This window comes from Xenopus laevis, chromosome 2L (assembly GCF_017654675.1).
Source record: "Xenopus laevis strain J_2021 chromosome 2L, Xenopus_laevis_v10.1, whole genome shotgun sequence".
NCBI classification, from domain to species: Eukaryota; Metazoa; Chordata; class Amphibia; order Anura; family Pipidae; genus Xenopus; species Xenopus laevis.
Window position 1 is genome coordinate 26,247,400 of NC_054373.1, and position 17,802 is coordinate 26,265,201.

The window sequence follows — 17,802 nt, forward strand, 5'->3', positions numbered from 1 at the left end:
CTGTTAACATAATAGGGTATCCTCAGATTTTTCGTAAGTTATAGAGATAACAGGCTGCTTTCTCTCACTTTTAAACCATGTTTATAAGTGTTTCAAAGGTCAACAAGATGTGTCAGTGGATGTTAATTAAGGAACAAAAAAAAAAAGTAAGTGTAGTAATTTAATAGTCCGATGATCTCAAGCTGACTGAGCTGTGAGTGAAACCCAATACTGTGACACATGTAGGACGGCAAGCCAGCACATTTCTTGTTTACTAAACGTATTGTGTGTGCCCTTTTGAAACAGTCAAACACAACCTGCTCCTGTTTCACATCTTTGACTCTAACTACATGCTAAAGTGTTCCATTTAACTATCTCTATTATGATCCTTCTTGACAGTACTTTTCAGCCAGGGAAGGGCTTTGGCTTTCAGGGATGTCATCGTTGGGGCTGGCTGTTTGGGGATACTGAAGCTGTAGCTGATCTAGAGAATATAAAACTTGTTTAAAAGGATATATTTAACAAACCAATGTGTGCGCTAACTTCATTTTGGAGTCTCTTAAAAACAGATACTGTGGTAATCCTATGTACAATGGGCATCAAACTGTTCAGTGGACCCCTGGCATTCATATTTAAGATGTTTTTTCTTGGTACCTGATGCTTTGTGGGAGATGCGAACTTGCAAATTGAAAGTTTCAAGGTGATTTTGAGTCTGAAAGTCATAAATTGCCATTAAACTATAAATATCTGGCATTGGCACGTTTTAGAGACGTGAGGTTTTCCAAATCAGTAAAATTTTGGTGCATAAAATAAAATATTCTTCTGGTTTAAATCCCTATATCATAAAAACCAGTTAATGGTTTAAATGAGAGACTGGAGTATGAAAAGGATACTGCTTAAAGGGGAAGGAAACCTAGTTGGTGCAAAAACTCTCCCCCCCTCCCGTGTGTTGCCCACCCTCCCTCCTCCCCCCTGGCCTACCCGTCCCGCTAGGCAAATGCCCCTAACTTGTTACTTACCCTTCTGCGCAGGTCCAGTCCAGGGAGTTCACAGACGACATCTTCTTCCACACGATCTTCTTCCTGCTTTGAACGGCGTTTTGGCGCATGCACAGTAGGAGCATTTCGCCGGTACGGATCTACTGTGCATGTGCCAAAAGTCATGATGTACTTTTGGCGCATGCGCAGTAGATCGTACCGGCAAAATGCTCCTACTGCGCATGCGCGTTCAAAGCAGGAAGAAGATTGCGTGGAAGAAGATGTCGTCTGTGAACTCCCTGGACTGGACCTGCGTAGAAGGGAAGTAACAAGTTAGGGGCATTTGCCCAGCGGGACGGGTAGGCCAGGGGGGAGGAGGGAGGGTGGGCAACACACGGGAGGGGGGGGGGAAGGGTTTTTGCGCCAACTAGGTTTCCTTCCCCTTTAAATAAACAGTCGGTGACCCTGAAAGCTGGAAAGAGACAGAAGAGGAAAAAAAAGCTATATAGGAAAAAAAAGGCAGACCAAAATCAAAGAATGATAACGTAAAGGTGATTTGCGCCTTTAATGTACTACAGGCATGGGACCTGTTATCCAGCATGCTTGGGACCTGGGGTTTTCCGGATAAGGGATCTTTCTGTAATGTGGAACTCCATATCTCATGTTTACTAAAAAAATATTTAAACATTAATGGGGTTATTTATCAAAGGTCCAGTTTTAGAGGTTTTTTTTTTTTAATACCTCGAATGAACTGAAATGTTTTCTAATTTGTGAAAAAAACTTGGATGCAAAAAAATGGAATCAGTGAATTCGGGAGACGTAACCAAAATAAACTCAAGTTTTCCGCAAAAAAATACCTGAAACTGAACGCGTTTTCGAGTGAAACCCACTGAAAAAAACCCGAACATCATGATGGCTACAAACATCTTCAATGGTTCAAGGGACCTCTGCCTTTGACTTCTACATGACTGCAACAAGTTTTAGCTGGTGTATTTTCAGAGTCAAGCAATTTCCAGGTTTGGGGTAAAATAAGTCGTGAAAAATTAGAGTTTTTTTTTTTAACAGGGAATTTTGAAAAATGCCCTCAAACTGGAATTTTTGGGGTAAAAATCAACTTGACCATTGATAAATAACCGCCTAAGTAAACCCAATAGGATTGTCTTGCCTCCACTAAGGATTAATTATATCTCACTTGGGGATCAAGTGCAAGACTCTTTTATTATTACAGAGAAAAAGTAAATCATTTTTAAAAATGTTAATTATTTGATTAAAATGAAGTCTATGGGAGATAGCCTTCTCCTAATTTGGAGCTTTATTACCGCTTGTGTCTGGCTCTTCTACCTATTCGTAAAAATAAAAAAATTTAAAAAATGCTGTCACAGCTAACGTAGCATGGAGCATTGTGGAGCTTTTGCTGTGTATCAGATTGTTTATTTTAAATGTGATTTTAATTTGTTTATATTTAACTTTCTTACTCCTGTGAAATCAAACTCATCCCAAGTCCTTAACAGATTGTAACAGATGGGAGACGGGTGACACTGCTGTCAGCTGTAAAGAGGAGCTTGTTTACTTACAGTGGTTAATTTATATGCATGTTTTGTTTAGTCTGGAACGATACTATTACTTTATATCACAAACATGACAGCTTTCGACAGTTGCCGGATTCCTGAAAGCAACTGAGCTGCGCACATCATGAAGTCATGAGTCCAAAAGTCAATTCGTCCCATGTATCAATTCCCAGACCCCGCTTATTACGACAGGTACAAGATCTGCTATATGGAATGTTTGGAACTTTTGGTTATCCAGGAATCTTTTGTTTGCAAAGAAAAACCCAATTGGATTATTGTGGTGTTGCATCTAGGTTACTGTATTCTGTTGTATTTGGCAGCTATTGGCATGGTTTCTGATGATCAAATAATTATTTATAGACTTAAGGTGTGGTGGTCTAAGTTACAGAAAAATCTCATATCTGGGAAACCATGGGTTCCTAGAATTCCGTATAGTAGGTCCTGTACCTGTACTAGTAACCCCCCCATCTAAAAACTGGAAAGAGTCTGAAGATGGAAAATAATTCAAAAACGATAAAAAAGAAAAGATGAAGATCAATTGAAAAGTTTCTTAGAATTGGCCATTCTATAGTATACTAAAAGGTAACTGAAAGGTGAACCACCACTTTCTGCTGATATGGCCTCTCCAGACCAGGTGCACAGCTTACCTACCACCGGGAGGGGGCCCACCAACAGGAATGTCCAAGGGGCCCACCAACAGGAATGTCCAACTGATATCTAGCCAAAACGATGCAGTCCTTGTCAGATGGGTCTCTGAAGCCCTAGCCTGGAATGTGATTTGCCCAATTGGTCACTAAAAGAGTAAATGTGGCCAAGGGTAGACGTTTTTAACATTTTCATTGCAGTTTTTCTGTTAAAGGAAAACTTTACCCCCAAAATGAATACTTGAGCAATTAAGTGGCATATTAAAGAATCTTACCAAACTGGAATATATATTTAAATATTGCGCTTTTAAATATCTTGCCTTAACCACCATTTCTGTGCTGCCACAGAGATCAACTGACCAGAAATACTACAACTCTAACTGTAATAGGAAGCAAAAGACAAAATTCTGTCTGTTTTGTTAATTGTCTCATGTGACCTAACAAGTATAGTTTGTTCGGTATGTTTGTGTGCACCGTAAATCATACAATCTCAGGGGGGCTGCCCTTATTTTTTTAAAATGGCAGTTTTCTATTTATGATTACCCAATGGCACATATTACTAAAAAAGTATATTATTTACATGAAGCAGGGTTTTACATATGAGCTGTTATGCAATATCTTTTTATAAAAACCTACATTGTTTCATGGTTATAGTTTTCCTTTAAAGCAGTTTGTGTATACATGCAGTTCTCTGAATGGGCAATATGCCCCAAGTTCTACATGTATCAAGTGTATAAAATTCAAATGTTTTCTGCAATGGATTTATTTGTTTGACTAAACCATACAGAACAAGGCATACAGAAAGAGCGTGTCATTTAAAGCATCTTCTCTTCTTGCTGGAAGGCATTGCTTAAAAAGCATCTCTTAGAGCACCTAAAATTGTTCCACATTCCTTGTCCTCTAAAGCTGGCCATACACTGGCTGATAAAAGCTCCCGACAGACCTAGTTCGGCAGCTTATTGTCCCATGTGTGGGGCCCTCCGACGGGCTTTCCCGATCGATATCTGGCCGAAAGTCGGGCAGATGTCGATCAGGCAGGGTTAAAAATCCCGCTGAATTGTGTCCGGTTCTGTTCGTTGATGAGGTCCCGTGATCCGACCTCCCCTATTGGCTGCATTATGATTGGATCATTGGGCCGATTGGATCGGCCTGATATCACTCACCTTAATGTGGGCATATCGGGAAGAGATCCACTCGTTTGGCGAAGTCGCCAAACATGCGTATTTTTCTACCTTAAGTATGGCCTCCACCCCTCCTTTGGTTGTTTAGGCTAATACGATTGCTAATACCTGTCCAGAGTCTGTTTTGCATAAATGTGTCCTTTTGGCTGGCCAAGAGAGTGATAAGAGGGGTTAAAAACTCAAATGAGTTTAACATACAGGGACTGATGAGAATAGTTTTCTGTAAGTGCAGTATATCAATAAAGCAACAAAAGCCACAGCACCCAGATTTCACGAGGCCTATCAATACATTCCCGCATTGTTATCTACATAGGGGTCAGACTTCTGTATAGCTGGCTGCACCATCAGTAGGGAGAAAGGTAAGACTTTGTGTGCCGCTGCTACACTGAAACTTTACTTGGCACTGTTATTTTTTTTTCTCTGCCCATTTACTGTGTAGTTACATTTACAGTCCTTGCTGGGTCCAGTTGGGCATTCCTTTGCCCAACACTCCAATCTGAGATTGCCCTGGGTACCCATGCAGGGTTCCCACAAACTGCCCACAAGGTCAGGAAACTGGAGTATATTTTCCCAATACCCGACCACTTTGCGGGTATTCTATGGGTACCTGACCTGACGCAAGACTCTGGTTCCATACACATGAATGAAAACAAGCGTATAAACATGGTACAGGTACACATTGCCACTGAGAAACATGCTGTAATCAATATCTCTGCTGGATCAGTGTCCAGGAACTTTTGCTTTCTCTGAAGGAATTTGGCCAGTAGATCTCATGAGTTTTATGTGGACTAAAAGAGGATGATCTAAGGCCAAACAGTCTGCTTGAAGTCATAAGACTGCCACGATGTTATAAACTACACCCCACACACTGTGAGGCTCATTGTGAGTGCAAATGGGCACCAGTGATGTAACCCATATCAACCAATCAAATTTTAACTCTTCTTCTTCCAGTCGCTGGCACAAAGCTAACGACTGATTGATAACTGTGGGTTATTGGTCAAGTTCACATTGTCCCATTGTTAGTAACTGATCTTGTCTGTCCTTTTATTACTTTTCTGTCCTGTGCTTTGTCTCATATTTATTATTATTTTTATTTTTTTTAACTATTTTTAGTCGTTATTTAACCTGCTGGAATTCCGCAGACTGGTTCTGAACTACAACCCCCCTTCAAGTGCTCAGGATGTCCCACGAAACCAAAAGGTAATTAGCAATTTTTATAAATATTCTGCTGTTCCTAGATCACCATTTATATGTTGCACTGAAGGAGAGTTGCAATATTCATATCTCTATATAATGAGAAGCGTTTTTTGTTCTTAAAGTTTATGTAATGAGAATATTTTCTATTTTTACAGTGGATACTTTACATGAGTAAAACATATTCACCTATTAATTCTTGGTCTTACTATCTGGCCAAGTGCACCAATACTTGTGTATACATTGGCAGATACAAGATGTACCTTGCCTTGGCTACTGAAGCCTTCATAAATTTCAGCCCTTGTGTAAAGAACCTGTTACATACACATTAGTACACTTTACATTGTATGTTATACAAAGGAAATGTGTGTCCTCCAAAAGGTGAACACCCTACACACAGGTCATAAAGAAAAATAGAGAGAAGAATGGGATCCTTTATCTGGAAACCAGTTATCCAGAAAGCTCCAAATTATGGGAAGGCCGTCTCCCATAGAGTCAATTGTAATTAAATAATTCTTAAAAATTATTTCCTTTTTCTCTGTAATAATAAAACAGTACCTTGTACTTCATCCCAGCTAAGATATAATTAATCCATTTTGGGGGCAAAACAATCCTGTTGGGTTTAATTTACGATGAATTTTTATAGCAGACATAAGTTATGGAAATCCAAGTTATAGAAAGATTCTTTATCAAGAAAACCCCAGGCCCAGAGCATTCTGGATAATAGGTCCCATACAAGTACAATGTGGAGATTCATGATACCACATGGAGGATGACAAGAATAGATTGTGAGAGCAGAGCTAAAGGAACGGTAACACCAAACAAATTAAAGTATTTAAAATAATGAAAATAGAATGTAGTGTTGCGCTGCACTGGTAAAACTGGTGTGTATGATTCAGAAACTCTATTATAGTTTATATAACTAGCCATGGGGGCAACCATTGAAGCTGGAAAAAGGAGAAAATACACAGGATACTCAGCATATACTGTAACAGATAAGCTCTGTTGTATACAATGGGAGTCTTCATTCATTTAAAACACTTCCATTTTTTGATGTTACTGTTCCTCTAAGAAACTAAAGGGGGTGTTTGTGAATAAAGAAAGGGTGCCTAATTTTGCACTGGGGCCCATATGCTTGTTGTTATGCCTCTTGTTCTCAGCATCTGATTCTTGCTCTTTCCTGGCTTCCGGTGTGTAGTTCTGTTCTACCGCCTGGGTTGGTCTTAAAGGAACCGTAACACCAAAAAAATGAAAGTGTTTTAAAGTAATTAACACATAACATGTTATAGCATGTTAGCATGCACCGGTGTGTTTGCTTCAAAAAGACTACTATAGTTTATGTAAATAAGCTGCTGTGTGGCCATGGGGACAATCCGTGCAAAAGAAATGGAAGGTTTAGGGCACACTGGAAACCACATGCAGATCAGACCAAAAATGATTTGTTAATAAAAATAGAAAAATCTTTATTAAACAGTCATCTCAAGCCTTGAGATGAGATGACGTTTCGTGTCTGTCTGACACTTAGTCGTAGTCCATAGCCATTGGGGCAGCTATTCAAATTGGAAAAAAAGGAGAAAAGGCACAGGTTACATAGCACATAATAGTTAAGCCCTATCCTATACAATGGCTTCTTATCTGTTATCTGCTCTTATGTGCCTTTTCCAGGGCCGGAACTAGGGGTAGGCAGAGTAGGCACGTGCCTAGGGTGCAAAGCTGGGGGGGACGCCAGGCACGTACCTGCTCTGTTGCCTACCCCATTGTCCGGTCCTGTCTCTCCCTGACTGCGGTGGATATTTTCTCATAATTGCGCTTCTGCGCATGCGCGCGCATAGTTTTGCGCATGCGCACCATGGTGCAGTTTTGCACATGCGCACCAGAGCAAGCATTTAGCCGGTGCCGTGGCCGGCCAGGTTGCCTAGGGCGCCTGGCTGGGTTGGCCCGGCTCTGGCCTTTTCTCTTTTGTTCCAGCTTGAATTGCTGCCCCCATGGCTACACATCAGCTTGTTTATATAAACTATAGTAGTGTTTCTGAAGCAAATACACCAGTTTTACCAGTGCAGAATAAGAGTACATTATATTTTCATTACTACTCTGTTTAGGAAATAATGTAATGGCCTTGGGCAATCCTTACCTTTCCCAGGTTTCCCTAGCACAGGCTTAGACAATGTAAACTATTTCTCTACTGCATATTCACAAGTCTAACTCTGAAGACGGACGTCTGGGAAAGTTTAGTTGTATGATGGCGATGTGTTTGTTCTTTCTCTGGTCCGACACATTTATTTTTCCTTCAAAGAAAGCACCAGCCCAGTGAAAAACAATGTTCTTTAATTGATTTTGATTGCCTTGATTTTAGATTTTCTTGGGGAAATTTTCGTTTACAGTTTCCCTTGGCTGATGGGGCATATTTCAGAGGACCCAAAAGTACCTTGGGTTTTCCGGATAACAGACTTTTTTGTAATTTGGATCTTCATACCTTAAGTCTACTAGAACATCATGTAAACATGAAATAAATCCAATAGGTTGGTTTTGCCTCCAATAAGGATTACTTATATCATAGTTTGGATCAAGTACAAGGTACTGTTTTATTATTACAAAGACAAAGTCGATAAAATGGAGTCTATGAGAGACAGCCTTTCCATATTTTGGAACTTTTCTGGATAACCGATTTCCAGATAACGGATCCCATACCTGTACAAGGAAAAGTTGGGTTTAGCTTGTCTGTATTTCCCCTTCATCTCTAGAATGACATTGCTATCAGGCTTTTGTTGCTCTGGATTCTCTTTCAGTTTTACTCCCTCTTCAGGAGATACAATAGCAGAGAAATGCTAAGAATTTTTTGCTCGGTCCATTCTTGCAGATAAACCTCAGCATCATATTCCATGCTACGAAACCTTATCCTTGTCACAGTGTGTCCCTTGTAATGTAATGAAGCTCTCACATATTTTACATTTCCGTATGTAACATTGTATCTGTATATATGCAATGTTCCTTTGAAGTCAAAAGCTTCAATTTTCTTTAATGAATGTGATGCCACTTTTTTTTTATCTAATATTAGCCCCGTACAGATTCTAAACATATATTCTATGACCCTTTAAAGCAACGAATTCTGTATTTAGCTGCAGTAACTGACAGTTAAAAGTGAAAGATTTTGATTTGACCATTGAACCTTAAAGGGATACTGTCATGGGAATTTTTTTTGCAAAACGCATCCGTTAATAGTGCTGCTCTAGCAGAATTCTGAATTGAAATCCATTTCTCAAAAGAGCAAACAGATTTTTTTATATTTGAAATCTGACAAGGGGCTAGACACATTGTCAGTTTCCCAGCTGCCCTAATTCATGTGACTGGTGCTCTGATAAACTGCAGTCACTCTTTACTGCTGTACTGCAAGTTGAAGTGATATCACCCCCCCCCCCAGCAGCCCATTAGCAGAACAATGGGAAGGTAACAAGATAGCAGCTCCCTAACACAAGATAGCAGCTCCTTTGTATATCTAAGAACAGCACTCAATAGTAAAAATCCAGGTCCCATTTTCAGTTACGTTGGGTAGGAGAAACAACAGCCTGCCAGAAAGCAGTTCCATCCTAAAGTGCTGGCTCTTTCTGAAAGCACATGACCAGGCAAAATTAACTGAGATACACCTACACACCAATATTACAAAATTATAAAAAATACACTTGCTGGTTCAGGAATTCAATTTTATATTGTAGAGTGAATTATTTGCAGTGTAAACTGTGTAATTTAGAAATAAAAATATATAATAAAAATCATGACAGAATCCCTTTAATATATGTCTGCAAACTGTGATAATTTCCCCTCTTGTCCCCTTCTCTAGGAACATAGGAATTTGCCTTTCATGCGTGAGCTGAGATACCTGTTTTCACTCATGGTCAGCTCCAAAAGAAAGTATGTCGATCCATCCAGAGCTGTTGAAATTCTTAAGGATGCTTTCAAATCCAATGACTCTCAGCAGGTAAGTCCGCCAGGTGGACATTTATTGGTCCAGGGACAATGCAATCTGGGAAAATATTTTTTTTTCTTTTTGAACCTTTTTTTTTTTCCTTGTTCTACCTCTCCTGCAGAAAATGTGCCATTTATTTGGTTTTCATGGTGATTTATTCCAGAACACACATTACAATGAAAGTCAATTTTTTTTTTATTTCTTTTACCAAAAAGAGTAATTTTTGACCAAATAATCACTTGTGTGCTTCAATTAATGTGTTTTATGTGTTTCCAGTTTGCAATTTCAGCAGTCTGGTTGCTAGGGTCCAGATTATCCTATCAATCATGCATTGATTTGAATAAAAGACTGACATATGAATAGGAGTGACCTGAATAGAAAAAGTAATCAAAAAGTAGAAATAACAATACATTTGTATCTTTATGGAACATTTGTTTTTAGATGGGGTCAGTGACCCCCATTTGAAAGATTGAAAGAGTCAGAAGAAGGCAAATAATTCAAAAACTATAAAAAAGAAAAAAACAATTAAGGTCATTTAAAGAGTTGCTTGGAATTATCCAAGATACTAAAAGTTAATTCAAAGGTTACTACCCTTCAATGATCAGTAGCAGTAAGAAAAATAATTCTTAAGCCCTTGGTCATCCAGCTTGAGCAAGTGGCTACACAAGAGCAGGGATATTTGCCCAAACCCGTCGCCTTATTTTGAAGACATTACATGCAAGTGGCTGTCATCGTCTATATCTGGCATCTCTTACCAGGAACCAACCACTGAAAATGAGTGAAACCAAGTATTTGCTAAAGATTCCCATATACAGTCAAACTTCAAATTTATATCCCCTTTCTAACATTTGACACAGTTTTCTTTGTGGTAGCACCAATTTACAATGCATTTTAATTCATATTTTACACTAAAATGTTATCATGATTATCCCAAAAAGTAATGTTTGTCTTTGTGTATGTTATTTTTTATAATTTTATAAAGTATTAGAGGCTTGAAATACCTAGATGCATATTTCGCCCTGATTCTGTCTGTAAATATGACATTCCAATCCATCTGCACCTAATACAGTCCTGTACCAATCACTTATTGCTTTAAGTTGTGTATGTGACTGTCTGAGGCGTTGCACATGCCCCCCACCCATAGTGTAACATCAACACTGCATTGACCATTATTATTAAAAAAAGAAAATATTGTATTTCAAAGCAAAACGGACTCCTGTGTCTGTACTTCAGGCTACCCTGAATTTTTTTTATTATTTTTTTAAATGGGGGGGTTCCTACTGCTAATTTTTGATTCTTTTCCCAAATAAACAGCCCTCCTTAATTGCTTATTTCATACAAGTATGGGACCGGTTATCCAGAATGCTTGAGACTTGTGGTTTTCTGGATAACAGATCTTTCCGTAATTTGGATCTTCATACCTTAAGTCTACTAGAAAATCATGTAAACATTAAATAAACCCAATTTGTTGGTTCTGCTTCTAATAAGGATTAATTATATCTTAGTTGCAATCAAGTACAAGGTCCTGTTTTATTATAACCGAGATAAAGGAAAACAGTTTTTCGATGGGACACAACCATTCCATAATTCGGAGCTTTCTGGATAACGGGTTTCCGGATAATGGATCCCATACCTTTTTTAATATTTGAGTCCTAGTTCAAATTGTGACAGCATTTTGTGCATGACTTTAAATTGAAAACATAGGGAAACCTCCTCAAAAACTGCTGAATCCCCACCCAATTCTAAGATGCTGCAAATATCCACATAGTTGTCTCCTCAAGCTCGGCCCCTGATTTCTGGAGAGCCAGATGCTTTAATTTGGACAATGCCAAGTAGTTTTGATACTGGATATAGAACCAGACACATTCAAAGTCTACTTGCTCTGCTATTTATTATGCTTAATTAAATGGTTGTGTTCTTTTGTTCTTTCCAATAGCAAGATGTCAGTGAATTCACTCACAAACTCTTGGACTGGTTGGAAGATGCTTTCCAGATAAAAGCAGAAGAGGAAAGGTAAGCGACTATAGGCATGGGGAATAAAGGTAGCATTGCCTGGTGCAGTGCAAATTCATCTCTGACAGCCCCTTCTCATTCATAGTGAGACTTCATTGTTCCCTTAAAGGGGTTGTACACTAGTGATGTGCGGGTCGACCCGATACCCGCGGGTTTGGGTCAACCTCGCAGTGCTCCTCGCGGGTGGTGGGCTCCTGCTTTCTCCGGACGCCACCTTCAAATGCCGGCATCCGACTTCCGGGCTCCGGTTTTATAGTCTCGCGTCTGCTTGCCCCGCCCTTTTGTGACATCATTGTGACATCATCGGCGGGGCGGGTCTATAAAGGGACCCCTGAAGGCGGGCAGGTTGTAGCAGGGCGGGTTAGAGAAACAAAGACTTTTCTCAGTCGCTTTCCATTTTTTATTGTTTACAGTTTTTCCAAAATCTAAGTTTGAGGTTCGTGTCTCTGATGTTTGATTGTGGCTGCTCAGTAATTCAGGTTCAGACTCTAAACTATTACAATTTTGCAACATTTAGTTGATACATTTCTCAGCAATATCTCTGAAGTATTAGCAACTGTTGTATCAATTCTAACAGCTGCCTTTAAAGGGGAACTCCGGCTTCCAAACCAAAATTTGATAAAGAGGCCCACATAACACAGAAAACCCTAATAAATCCATCACTGATACCTGTTTCTTCAAAAAGTATGAATAAATGCTATTTTCTATTCTGCAATCCAGTTGTTAAACCGCTCTTCTCTTTCTGCATCATTTGAAATCCTGGCAGGGAACGACAGACTAAACACTGATGTTACAAACTGTAACCACGTCTCCACAGCTTACAGACAGCATGCAGGAACTACATAACCCACAATGCATTGCACTGCGATGTTCCTTTCCTTATTGAAATCACACGTGTGCAGAGAATTGTGGGGTTTGGAGGATGCAGGCTGAGGACAGCTGGCTTTTGATACAAAGTAACAGTAGTCAGCCAGCTCAGCAAAGTAGTCAGACAGATCAGCAGGAGAGCAGGGGGCTAGGCTTAGGGAACTGTCAGAAACCATTAAAAATCATGAAAAGTCTGCATATTTTTTAATTGATGTATATTGCAAAGTTGCTTGAAATTATGTTAAATTTTCAAAAAGCTTAAGTTATGTTTTTGTGGAGTTCCCTTTTAATGAAACTCAGGGATTCAGCTCAGCAGGGATAAGATAAGAAATGTATCGACTAAATGTATCCATTTAGAACAGTTTACAGGTTCGGTGACCCCCTCCTCCCAGAGCTGCTTTTGAACGGTGAAAAATTAGATTTACGAGTCAATATTAGAATAATTGTCATACATAGAAAATAGAAAGTAATTAGAAAAAGTCCTTATTTCTAGTGAACCAACTGAACTGAAAAAAGTGTTGGAAGGTGAACAACCCCTTTAATCGTGCAGGTGCCTACTACAGTAAAAGGGATGCAAAATATTTACAGAGCGGCATAAAGTGCTGGAAGGAAGGGATTAAAAGGCATGGGTTTTTTTTGTTGTAGCCCAGGGGAAAACATTTCCTGGTGCTCATCTGACTGTTTCTATTTCCTTTCTGGCAGAAGCTCATCGTGCTTTATGGCAGGGATTTTGTTGTACTCTTCTGTTTATCTGAACCCAAGCAGTGAGCTGGCTGACTGGAGGGTGTTGTACATTCTGTTCTCTCTGCATGTCAGGGTTGCTTGTGTGAACTCAAGAACTGTCATTCAAGACATGAGACTGATAGGCAGGAGGCCATTCAGAGCAATGTTCCTCTATCTAAGTACAGGCATTCGAGGCACAGAACTTGTCCAAGTCACCTAAGGGCTGTCACAGAGATTCTAAGATTAAAACACATGGCTAGCTAATGCATTTTTTACTCAATGCAGACCACAGCTTCAGAGGGTACAAGGCAGCTGGGAAATGACACTCAAGTTGGGCAGTGGGATGGGGGACAACTATGTGCATTCTTGCATCTAGTTCATTGTTGGCAAACCAGAATTGCAGAGAACACTCCCTTTGTTTGATAACAGCAAACTGCCTGACATAGTACTCAGTCTTGATGTAGAGCAACTACTTTAAAGAGATGAGGAACTCTGAAACCTGGACAAAAGTCTGCACTGGGACCCCTATCCCTATCCCCAGTCTGCCAGATCTCTGCCCACATTGAAATTGATGTCATTTGGAATACGTTTAACATTCTTTCAATCAGATAAAAATCTAACAGAAGTTACATAACCTGTTCCATTTTATGTATGTATTTATTTAACAACAGTTTAAATACATTTATTCCTATTTATTTGTAGACTGTATTCTAGTAATGATGCGATAGGAAGTGGTATTGTTGGACATGCCGGGGTCTTTAAAGGGATGCTGTCATCGGAAAAATGCGTCAGTTAATAGTGCTGGTCCAGCAGAATTCTGCACTGAAATCTGTTTCTCAAAAGAACAAAGATTTTTATATATTTAATTTTGAAATCTGACATGGGGCTAGAAATATTGTCAGTTTCCCAGCTGCCCCTAGTCATGTGACTTGTGCTCTGAAAACTTCAGTCACTCTTTACTGCTGTACTGCAAGTTGGAGTGATATCACCCCCTCCCTTCCCCCCAGCAGCCTAATAACAGAACAATGGGAAGGTAACCAGATAGCAGCTCCCTAACACAAGATAACAGCTGCCTGGTAGATCTAAGAACAGCACTCAATAGTAAAATCCTGGTCCCACTGTGACACATTCAGTAACATTGAGTATGAGAAACAGCAGTCTGCCAGAAAGCAGTTCCATCTTAAAGTGCTGGCTCTTTCTAAAAGCACATGACCAGGCAAAATGACCTGAGATGACTGCCTACACACCAATATTACAACTAAAAAAATACACTTGCTGGTTCAGGAATTACATTTTATATTGTTGAGTAAATTATTTGCAGTGTAATTTAGAAATAATAACTACACCATAAAAATCATGACAGAATCCCTTTAAACTTTTGTGAGTAAAACATTAGAAATGGTAAAGGTAAAAGTCATGATATTCCTCCACCCACTTCTTACCAGGAAACAGGAAGAATAGTGCTGCACATGGTAAATCATCCCACCGAAAAATGGCTAAAAGGTCTACATTTCGCTCACAGTATGCAAATGACTGCTGTTTTTGTAAGGTTTAGTGAAAGAGCCATAATATAAGAACTACAGCTAATATAGGGTTGCAGTCACTGAACCATTGTTCCCTGGACACATAGTTGTGCTGGCTTCAGCCCTGGCAAACCTCTTGCACTAGATCGTCCAGCACCGAGAACATATTGGATTACTTGCGTTCAGCTCTCAATAGAAATCTTTGGTTTATTACAGTACAAATGTCATACAGACATCTGCAAAGGATATTGCGTCTGTGTCCAGCTGTAATATCTTGTATTAGGGTAGAGTTACGCTTATGACTTTCATAGGTGCTGCCAAGTTTGGGTGATCTTATCATTCGGCTCTTGGGGGAACCACATGTAGAGCGTTAAGGCAAATCATTGCAGATTGGGGAGGAGGAGCATTTTCTTAAGAGTCCATATACAGTCCATTGTGGCTGCTATGGAGACCTAGCCGGTGGCCAGCATTTGCCCATGTGTGATCCCCTTTATGTTGAGCAGGATCGAGAAGTCACAATAGGTGGGGTTACTGATGTAATTATATATCATTAGTATAGCTTTTGGGCTCTACCAATGTTAAAGAATCTGATAGAGTCAAGTCAAGAGTGAGTTTATTGTCATTTCATCCATATACGTTTGTATAGTACACAGTGAAACAAAACGTTCCTCTAGGACCATGGTGCTAAACACAACATAGATTTATCGGACAACAGCCAAAAAGTGCAAGTGCAAAAATATGCAACTCCAAAAATGTGCAACTCCTGCAAGACAGGACAGCATAGTGCAGGGACAGGACAAGACAGATGTAATATGTTAAGTAAATAATACTAAACGTCAGACATGATGGGTGTATCATTGTGATATGATAGTAGCAAGAACATGATAAAGAACATGATGAAGTGCAGATGTGCTCATAGAGAACAATTGTATCCAATGGCTATTTATTTATACAATGGCGTACAGTGGTTGTGTACCGTTGTGTATATAGTAAGGTCAAATGGAGTGTGAGTGTGGGAGATCTGTTCGGTCCCTGAGGATTCTGGAGCCTTAGGGCTTGGGGAAGAAACTGTTAGGGTAAGGGCACACTGGGTGATTCGGGGAGATTTAGTCGCCTGGCGACTAATCACCGCGACTTTGCCGCGACCAATCTCCCCGAACGCCTTCTCACTCTGCGCCTGGCTAAAATGAAAAATCGCCGGCGCTGATCACACTCGGCGATTCGTTTTCCGAAGTCACCCGAAGTTGCCTCTCGAGAAAACTTCGGAAAACGAATCCCTTTTTTATTTGTTTCTTTCTTTGTTTTTAAAGGGTTTTTTTTTTTGTGGAACATTCACAAATATTTATTGGAAGGACTTCAGGCCTCATGTAGTTTTCTGTTAAATGTGGCCAGTCTTAATTTGCTTTAATAACAAAGGCCCCTTGCAGGCTTTTTTTTTGGGGGGGGGGAACATTACTCCTTAAAAATGACAAATGTATTTTTAAAAATGTTCTGATCTTGTTTTTTTTATGTGGTGTTGTTATGCTCAGCAATAACACGTTTTCTCGCTTGTTTGCATGCTGTGAAAACTCTTTCAAGAGCCGTTGTGGTTTTAATTATTTCTCCAAATCACCCCAAGGGGAAATCAGCATTCCTTTTCTTTTTTGTTTTTTTAAACTGTATTTTTATTTTTATGTACATAACAAGGTAAGTGGTACATTTCCATTTCAACACAGTTCAGATTGCTTTACATGGGTTGTGAGATATACAAATCCGCATTCCTTTTCTATTACCATCAATATTCAGTGAAATAATGCTGTGAAGAGCCCAATCGAAAGAATATTTTGACCTGGTTCATCAGTGTTAGTTCTAGACCTTAGATCATGGGTCCCCTGCCTTTTTTTTTTTTTTTTTTTTAACCCTGAGCCACATTCAAATTTTAAAAAAAATTTGGGGATCAACACAAGCATGGCCTGGTTTTTACACCCCTAAAACTTGCCTCCAAGCCAGTAATTCAAAAATAAGCAGCTGCACTGAGGCCACTGGGAGCAACATCCAAGTGGTTGGTGAGCAACATGCTACTTGTGAGCCACTGGTTGGGGATCACTGCCTTAAATGCTTATAGTCCTTCTCTTTGCTTTTTTGCTTTTGTTTAATTTGTTTTCCGGTAGCTTTAACACATGGCTTTATATGATGGTCTTGACATCAATAGCTGTTCCATGGACATAAAAGTAGGACATGTTTTAGTGTTTCCATTCATACCATAACTTCGGTTCCCCATTTTCTGTAAGTGGTACCTCGTGCACTGAAAGTGTGATCCTGATCCTTGTACTTGAAAAATATGTTGTGCTTTTCCATTATGTAGATTTCTGTTGTAATGCCCTGGGATTTATTAAATGCTAATCACTACATCTGGAGCACTTATCTCCAAAGGCAGAATTTACCATGAAATAAGTGGGGTGTAAGCAACAATAGGAATAAGTGGCAATCTCTCCACTCAGGAGCCGACCACAGTAAAGCAGATGTTATTTCATGCAAGGCTTATGGCTTAGTACAGGGCAGCATGTTTGTAAGTTGACTTTAGGTATCCCAACCCAGAACTAACGCCAAAGTTCCGGTCTAAGCCCACACTTCTGCCTGTAGCAGCCAACTTTGGCTTCGGGTGGAGCCCTCCGCTAATTAGATGCCGCCAGGTCTTAATATGGGAGAACAAAGGAGAGAGTTCTGAGTGAGCAATGGAACCGTACATACCACTGGAACGGAGAATAGAAGCGTAGTCAAGGGCAGGCCGGGTCAATTCCAAACGGGAAGTGCAGTAAAATATCGGAAGGCAGGAGCGTAGTCAAGGTCACAGGCTTGGTCGGTACACCGTAAAAAAGCAGTAGACAGAATCCGAAAGAATAGGGTCAGGATGAGCAGCAGACAAGGCTTGGTCAGGGTCAGGCAGGGACAAGGGACAATAACTGGACAGAAATATTAATAAGCACACCCAGGAACTATATCAATAGACCTACATTGGGCAATGACAAAAAGTACACCGAAACTTTAAATGTTAGAATTTTCACGCCATGCACGATGACGTCAGATGCACACCGCATCAAAACAAGTGGCGGACGTGCTTAGAGAGTACGCGACGGGCGCCCCAGACACTCCCCACTAGATCACCAGGGGTGAGTTTACTCACACGAGAATT

The 17,802-nt window shown here is 39.9% G+C and overlaps 1 protein-coding gene across 3 annotated transcripts in view; it reads left to right on the forward strand.

Annotated features, from left to right (window-relative positions):
* usp25.L (ubiquitin specific peptidase 25 L homeolog) overlaps nt 1-17,802 on the forward strand; it is an 86,958-nt gene that overhangs the window by 29,192 nt on the left and 39,964 nt on the right. For all 3 annotated transcript variants that reach the window (XM_018245124.2, XM_041581020.1, NM_001093277.1), the window contains 3 exon segments: nt 5,463-5,549; nt 9,379-9,516; nt 11,441-11,517. In XM_018245124.2, the coding sequence (XP_018100613.1) occupies nt 5,463-5,549; nt 9,379-9,516; nt 11,441-11,517 (302 nt within the window).